The sequence below is a fragment of the Mytilus trossulus genome, chromosome 4 (genome assembly GCF_036588685.1).
Source record: "Mytilus trossulus isolate FHL-02 chromosome 4, PNRI_Mtr1.1.1.hap1, whole genome shotgun sequence".
Classification (NCBI taxonomy): domain Eukaryota; kingdom Metazoa; phylum Mollusca; class Bivalvia; order Mytilida; family Mytilidae; genus Mytilus; species Mytilus trossulus.
The window spans coordinates 17,241,262-17,250,054 of record NC_086376.1 but is presented as its reverse complement, the minus strand read 5'-3'; the positions used below and the strand labels follow the sequence as shown (position 1 = coordinate 17,250,054).

General features: G+C 32.6%; 1 protein-coding gene across 1 annotated transcript; it reads left to right on the top strand.

The window, feature by feature from the left end:
• Window positions 1-306: 306 nt before the first annotated feature.
• Window positions 307-7,581, top strand: LOC134716459 (kielin/chordin-like protein). Its single transcript, XM_063579458.1, has 4 exons — window positions 307-602; window positions 2,085-2,248; window positions 5,514-5,847; window positions 7,385-7,581. Exons 1-4 carry the CDS (start codon window positions 344-346, stop codon window positions 7,537-7,539), a joined length of 912 nt encoding a protein of 303 aa, XP_063435528.1. The 5' UTR covers window positions 307-343; the 3' UTR covers window positions 7,540-7,581.
• The last annotated feature ends 1,212 nt before the right edge of the window (window positions 7,582-8,793 follow it).

Sequence of the window (8,793 nt, the reverse complement as noted above, 5' to 3'; positions counted from 1 at the left end):
GCGAGACATGACCCGATAATTTGCAACACTTTATGTCTTGTTTTCATACAACACTAGCTTTTCTTTTGTGTTGTCAGACCTTCTTTTGTTGTGATATCAGTATTCAAGGAAAGGGCTGTGGGGATCAGTAACCAGTAATAAAAAATAATCGAACTGTAAACCCCACGAACTCTTTGTTTTTAAAATAAGCCATTTAGCAATTTGTCGATTACAATTAATATTTATATCCAATAAAACAAATAAATCACAAAGATAGTATCTAGAGAACTTTATTGTGGATCACGTTCAACTGATAAGACTGTTCGTACTTCACAAGTACATTACATTGAAACCTTTCGGGAACATGGCGAACTTCTTGTTAATCAGTGTCCTTATTCTTCCACTTGTGTATGCTGTTGATCCTTTACCGTCTATTAGTGTCGCGTCTGGATGTAGTAAGAATGGTAAATTATACAAAGAAGGCGAATCTTTCCAACCAACCCCATGCGAGCATTGCTTTTGTAATGGAGGCAAAGTAATATGCGCGATTGCAGACTGTTTCATGCCAACGTGTGTGGACGCTGTGCATGATCCTACTAAATGTTGCTCTGTTTGTCCAAATGGTAAGTTACAAACATTAATACATCCGAAAAACAACAGTTAAAATGACCATTGCAGAAGATACATGCTCATTTATTATTAGTTTTCTTTCTTTCGACGGTAAATACAGTACTATGCAAGACCAGTTTAAAACAGTTTTTGTTCATTATTTAGCAGGGTAATTGCAATATTTATCTGTGCATAGTTTCAACCGATTGTTTAAAAAATCTTTTTATTAGGTTCTAACTATCTATCAAATCAATAATTTAGATTTAAATAAGATTTAAATTATTTAGATGTTTGTAGAAATTAGCAAAAAATGAAGGATACCATTTAATATTAAAACTTATTTCAATCAGTTGGTTTTAACGACTTCGCGATATTGTTTTGGTTTTACAAATCTTTATCATGTAAGTATTCATGTCAGTAAGATTTTGATTATTGACGTCAAACAACAGTTCTACGAAAATGATAATGTTTTGACGGTAGCACACATGACTATGATTTATATACTTTGGTCTAAGCTTTCCAATTAAGTTGTACTTGAGGTTACTAAAAGGTTATCAGATGAGAAAGTGAAGCTTCAATGTAGTGAAAATTATGTAAAATGAATTAATTAGAATGTTTTAAATAACTGAAAAATACATTTCAGAACAAGCCCATATTGTGTGCGATTCTACGTCTGATTTGGTGTCAAGACGTGTATCAATGATGAGCTTCACAAAAATAATCTTGCGATGAAAGTTTTGCAAAATTCAGTATATATATACTTACGTGTGATTTCTGTGAATCTAATTCCTGTGATTTAGTGTGATAACGTATGATATCAAATGTGCACAATCTAAATAAAATAATACGAATTACTAACTTGCGACGAAACTCATATGAGTATAACGAAATCAAAGATATATTATATATTAAAAAGATTGTAATGTTAACTCATTGTCATTGAGTCATCAGCATGATAAACAACAGCATGTTAGGTTCCGGTTTTTTTTTACCTTACCTAGGATGTTGTCTCAATTCCTTACAATTTTCGTTTCACTCTTTTGATTTGACTAAATTTTATTTCAATTTTAGATACTGTAAAGACATTTGATTAATTCACATGTGATTACAGTAACGTAATGTATGTGTCATAGTAATGTATATATGAGCAATTTTGTTAAAATATAAGATGATTTATTTATAGTATCAATGGATAAAGCACCTTACTAAAATTAGATAAATGCAACAATGCATTTGACTGTGCGTTTTATATATTCAGTTACTCGTTGTGAGCTCTTCTAACGTTACATGTTCTGTTACGTTTATATAGTCGTCTGATTACATTTGTAGGGACTACATTGTCAAAAATTAATTATATTGCAGCTTGGGTATATAGACATTCATCTGTTTTCTTCTTGTTTAACTCTAGTTACTTGTGTATGCTATTTTGTGTACGTTTCCTTTTACATTTAAATCTACTGATTGTCTCTACTCAAGCTTAACTCTTGTGATTGCAGGTAGAAATTGTTACGCAGGAGACACAATTATTCAGGCAGGAAAGTCTGTACAAATAGATGACCACACCACATGCCACTGTCCGACCAGATTTGGATTTGGAATGACCGCACTAAGAGCTGTGTGTGAAATCAGGGTCAATACCGTTACAGCTAAAGTTGTAAATGTAAACTGATTAAAATTTATCAACAATTATTCTGTTTCAAACATGTCGGATAGTAATTAAACCACACTGATGTATATAAGCTACCGAGTGCATCAAGAAGCGAGCATTATTTATGAGCAAAAGACTCCCAACTGTCTGAGCAAGTTTTGTGGGTCTCGTAATTTTTTGGAAGTCCTGTGTTTATGGCACTTTGATTCTCGCTTAGAATTCAAAAGATTCTATAATTTAAAACAACTTACACGCCATCATTACATGTTACATGTGAATAACAATAGGAATCACGTCAATCAAGCAGACATCACAAAGCATATTATTGTCAATTAGGTAGGTTTTCTGCTATCTGTTTGACGAGGGACAATTTATAGTGTCAATTATATTTGACTAGGGACTTTCCTTTTTTAATTTTACTCATGCTCAGTATTTTTGTGATTTTTGTGATTTTTACAAGGTTAACGTAGAATAGGCAAAATCGTTACTTTAATTTAATGACTATTTGTTATGGACATCTCCTTATTTCCTTATTGCTTAACTAACATTACACTTCTTTTTCGTTTACATAAAGCTACTATAGGTTGATTACGATTATTATACACAGTGTGCATCAATCCCTTTCTTGTGTTACGTCATACATTTTCTATTGTGTCATGAATGGAACGACTGTGATGTCCTATACTGAGAACAAATAGCGATAAAATTTATATACCAGATATTGTTCATAGTTATACACTTTCACTTACCCGATGGTGTATATTACAGTGCAAAATGCGGTCACTCACTTTCGCCAACTTGACTACTTCACTACCTATTGTACACATTCACACAAAAACACCAAATGCATCAAAATTGCCAAAAATGGAAAGATATTTGCAAAGTATTATTGCCATCTAAGTAGCAATATACCACTCTCATCTGCATTTGCGATATATATTTCCTAAACTCGTTTGGTATTCAAGAGCTGTAGCTGCTACTCTTACTTTGTAAAACGTTACCAGAGTCCATCGGACGATATCAAAACCTTGTTGATAAATATTCAATATCAACTTCAAAAATAATACACGATGGTCTTGAAGTATAAATTATAGGTACTTGCGTCGTTTATCGTCTTAATCAGGTGTTGTTTTTTCGGAGTCTTTGTAAATTATTACTATAACTGTTTAGTCTATTTTTGGTAACACCATTTGACTTGGATTGGTACGTATACATCCCGGCGTTGTATTATGGTGCTATCGTTAATATTTGTGTTCTTGTCCTCCGCTTTTCGTACGGGCTTTTCTATATGCACTTTTGTTTTTCTTTACTGACATATTTATTCGTTTTAATAGTGATTAAGGTAATAAAAAAATGTTGACTGTGACTTCCCTACTTTTGCATTTTTACTTATTATGTCTAATTGTTTTGTTCACACATTGTTGTTTAAGTAATGAACGTTTATGCGTACAAGTTAGAGCTCGAGGTAAAGCTTGCTTTCAAACCAGGGTTTTCCATCATGTTCTACCTAAGAAAATGTCTATACCAAGTCAGGTATATGAGAGTTGTTCTCAATTCGTTCAATATGCTTTGAGCTTTTGACTTAACCATTTGTTGAAGTTTTCCTAAGTTAACTTGATAATATTTCATTCAAACATTTCAAATAGGCATCGAACACAAATTCAAAAAACATTATCATGTTTTGCAAATTAATGACAGTTAAGACTAATGTTTTGAAAAAAATGTTGATTCATTAAAACAAGTGATTACGCCATTTCATGAGAAGATGCAAACGAAAGAATAATCTGTTCTTTGTATCACCTTTAAATGTCTAGATGATGCGGTGCAGGTGCTAACAATTTCAAAATTGAAAAAAATGTCTTGGATATTTTGTTAAATAAAGACAACAGTAGTATACCGCTGTTCAAAAGTCATAAAAAATTGAGAGAAAACAAATCAGGATTACAAACTAAAACCGAGGGAAACACATTAATTATAAGAGGAAAACAGTAAAACAACAGAACACAGAAGTGCAATAAAAAAAACTGTCTTGTGTCTCTTTGATACATATAACGTGATTCTGTACTTTGAACCTCCCGCCATTAATTTATTGTTCTATTATAATTTTTGCATACTTTGAACGTCAAAATTATTAAATATCTCTACCTATGTGAAGTTTTCATTCTGACGTCAAACGCATGATTATACACTAGAGTTGATGTATCAATTTGGTAACAGGACTTAAACTATTTCAATCATTTATAGGTTTATATTAACATACGTAAATGAATAAAAAAATAATTAAGCAATGAACGTGGTAATTATATTTGATACATGCTTCTGTGATTAATATTTGCTTGTTTTTGTTCTGATTGAGATTATGAAACGGTGATGACTGCTGTATTCATGTTTTGAGAACTTTACCTATTATGTCTATTTTGCTCACGAATCGTTGTCAATATAATGGAATTTAATCCGACTTTTAAATAAGTGAAAGATTTAGCGCTGTCAAACCAGGTTCAGTCCATCATTTTCTACATACGAAAATGCCTGTACGAAATCAGGAATATGACAGTTGGTGTCATTTGATGTGTTTTATCTTTTGGTTTGCCATATGATTACTGACTTTCCGTTCTGAACTTTCATCGGAGTTCAATATTTTTGTGATTTTACTTTTTACCTGACTTGGTATGCTTGCTGTTACTGTAAGTTATTTAAAATCAAGCCTATTACACACTTTTATAATCCTGGTACCTTTGATAACTATATTCAATATTAGATAATGCACTTCGATTGAGATTACAAACAGCAATGTATATATTGAATAGGACAAGGCGAGATGATGGTGTGCACTGTGCATTATCAAAGGGTTCTTATACAAAACAAAACGTGTTAATATATAGTTTTAATGAAAAACTACGATTTGTACAAACAAGGAATTCTCATTATTCAACGTTGTTTACTAATTGGATAATGATGAAGATACATTTTATTCATAATTCCTTTACATCGCTTTCAAATTCAGCCCCCCCCCCCCCCCCCCCCCCGCCAACAAAAAAATGCATTTTTTACCAAAATTGTAGTCATGGTATCATTAATTTATTTTAACCTAGAAGGACATATATACAGCTGTAATACTGTACAAATTCGAAAAAGTTTAAGGAACGATTTTAAAATACCTCAAACGTAAAATGAATTTGGCAACAATTTTCCCTATTTCTACAGAAACATGTATTTATATATAAAATCCGTTTAGTTTACCACACATCAAACACTAGTAAGATCATTTCTGTAACACCTGACCTGTCGACGTGCTGATAAGAACTCTACACGTTTTTCTTCTTCACAATATTCTCTTATAATGTATACACGGAATTTACTTAGGAGTGTATTCGTAATCATATTTATTACGGTAGTTAACTCTTTAACCTTTCCTCAACCACCGACTCCACCATCCGGGTGTTTCAGGGATGGAAAAATGCATCCAGAAGGTAGTCACTGGAAGGTGTCTCCTTGTGAATGGTGTGATTGTGTGAACGGTCAATCACAGTGTCTTATCGCTGACTGCTTTATAGTGGAATGTGTAGATTCTGTACAACATCCTGACAAATGTTGTCCAGTTTGTCCAAATGGTAAGATACTTATATACGAAAGCATATATCATAATGGTAGACTGATCTTATCACATGATGAGAAGTTAAATGATGACGACATTGCATATTCGATATAATTTTTGACACTGGTCCTATCAAGCCCGGTAGTTTTGTCTGGACAAAGTCATTACTTTTCCGCCTTCTCTCAACTACAAGTGCCCGAGTCTTTCACCAGAGCTGAAAGTGGCGTTATACATCAAGCAATCAATCATCTATCTGATGGTTTAGTACATGGCAAACCATGTCGTTGCTTATCTTTCTGGTCATGGTGTTGTTTGTTTTAATTGAACTCGTATTTTTTTATCGCGTCCATTGTGTCTCTCTAATTTGATGTTCAGTTGTATTTTCTATTTGATTTGTCATTGTATTTGTGTAGGAAATTCTTACCCTTCCGGGGCGCCTGATTTCACTGGTTTTTAGTAGTTCGTGTTGTTTCTTATTTATTATTAGTAAACTGTTGATGCAAATGTCCTTTGGTTTTATGAGTCTTTGTTTACTCTTTGGTTTTTGATTGTTATTGTCTTTTGTAGCCTTGATACTTAATGTTTTTCTGTCTTGAGATTCGACATTTTGCTTATTCAAAATATTGAATGAAACTTGCCGTTTGAGCTGTTAGTGTAGTGCAAAGTTATATAACTATGGAGTTACTAAAACAATACTTCTCGTGTGCACGATATTATGATTATTTTTTTGTACGTCTCGTCTACAGTTGATTTATTAGTAACGCTAATGATAAAACAGTTAAAATGCTAAACAAAGTACGAAGTTTAAGAGTTTATGCTATGGGCAAAAAAAATAATGCAATATATCGATCCGATGTCTGAAATAATATGCACATACATACATATACATCCAAGTTTTGCAGCATATACAGAGAATTTTGGTAAAGTGTTTACACTAGTATTCATTAACGTGAACCATATTTGGTTGAGAGGTTAATTATTGACTTATAAATTTGTGGTTTCATGTTTTACCACGAATAATGAATTGCTCACCTAGTTGCTAAATATGTGAAATCCATACACACAGGCACATAAAAATATACACCTTTATAGAACACGAGTTAACAATCTCATATTTCATTTTAGAAATAACTCGGTCGGGATCTTTCAATATATTACGATTGTTCGATCGTATATCCCTCTAAAACGTGCTATTTTGTAAGCGTGCATTATATCTTTCACAAAATGATAAATGGTAAATAAATTCTACTCACAGGGAAATGACAATGTTCAGGTGTCAGTATTCTAAAATATATGAAATGGTACGGCTATGTGTAATTTAAATTTATATTTTTTTAGGACGGCCTGTGTCAAAATTTGAATAAATATGCCCAATAGGTTAGTTGTTAAATCATATCTAAAAAATGAAAGGCAACCATTTAATGAAAGAAAGACAATGGAACTTCGAATTCTAGATGTGCAAGTCTTTATGCTTACAAGTGCAGATTTGATGTGGTCCTGGTATGTTATAGTGACAAAAGATAAACATAGAAATTATTTAATTTGTATTGCAGGTAAAAACTGTTACTTCGGCAACAAAATAATTGCAGCCGGTAAGGATGTCCAGGTAGATAGCCATACTTCGTGTAGATGTCCAGAACAATTTGGATTCGGAATGACAGCACATAAGGCAGTGTGTAATTATACCATGACAACAGTAAAACCGTAGATTATGGAAATGAACTGTATTAAATAAAATTGAGAAAGAAAATGGGTAATGTGTCAAAGCGACAACAACCCGACCATAGAGCAGATAACAGCCGAAGGCAACCAATGGGTCTTAAATGTAGCAACAACTCCCACATCCATAGGCGTCCTTCAGCTAGTCCCTTAAAAAAATGTATTCTAGTTCAGTGATAATGGACTAAACTCCGAATTATGTACAAGAAACTAAAATTTAAAATCCTACAAGACTAACAAAGGCCAGAGGCTCCTGACTTGGGACAGTCGGGGTTAAACATGTTTATGAGATCTCAACCCTCTCATTATACCCTTAGCCAATGTAAACAAGTAAACGCATAACAATACGCACATTAAAATTCAGTTCAGGAGACTCCCAGTTTTAGCCAATATGTTTTACATGTGTTAGATTTACTATCTTCATTTACGGATGGATCTTAAAACATCTGAAATGTCTAAGAATATCACAATATTGTGCTTTATTATAAAATAACATATTTATAAAAAAGAAGATGTGATATGATTGACAATGAGAAAAATATCAACGAGAGATCAAAACAATATGTAATCGTAAGGACTTCAACAATGCACAAACCCCATACCGCATAGTCAGCTATAAAAGACCCAGAAATAACAATGGAAACAATTCAAACGAGAAAACTAATGGCCTAATTTATGTAAAAGAATGTTGTTTGTGTTTGTTTTTAATATGTTTTGTCATTTGATTTTGCCGTGTGACTAGGGACTTTCCGATTTTATTTCCTCGGAGTTCAGTATTTTTGTGATTTTACCTTGTAGTTCTTCACAGAAAATGTATGATAAAAATATTTCAAATGGTATCTTTATTGCGAATATACCAACAAAATAAGAAAATTGATAAAATATTGCCGCAAAAAGAAAGCAAAAAAAAAAAGAATAAAACAAAATTGTTTAATAAAAGAATAGGGTAAACAAATCATTTTGACCTTGTTATCAAAATGGCTGTTTGGGAGTGTATTCAAGTGGCTACTTTTGCTGATTTACTTGGTTGTCAGTGTACCTCTTTTTCGTTGTTGTTTTATCATAATCAAGGCTCCCAATAAGGAAATGTTCCCTACTATTACAGATATTTGTCAATAAATTCCGTTAAATTTACCAACACAAGGGTCATACAGTAGTAAGATCTTTTCTGCAACACCTGTCAGTGTGCTGATAAGAACTTTACCAGGTTTTCTTTATCACAATATTCGCCTATAATGAATAC

What these genes read in the sequence shown, in the direction of transcription:
- LOC134716459 (XM_063579458.1), top strand. Translation starts at nt 344, where the DNA reads ATGGCGAACTTCTTGTTAATCAGTGTCCTTATTCTTCCACTTGTGTAT. An exon ending in TTACAGCTAAAGTTGTAAAT is followed by an intron (nt 2,249 to 5,513) that starts GTAAACTGATTA and finishes TTTCTGTAACAC; the next exon opens with CTGACCTGTCGACGTGCTGA. An exon ending in TTGTCCAGTTTGTCCAAATG is followed by an intron (nt 5,848 to 7,384) that starts GTAAGATACTTA and finishes TTTGTATTGCAG; the next exon opens with GTAAAAACTGTTACTTCGGC.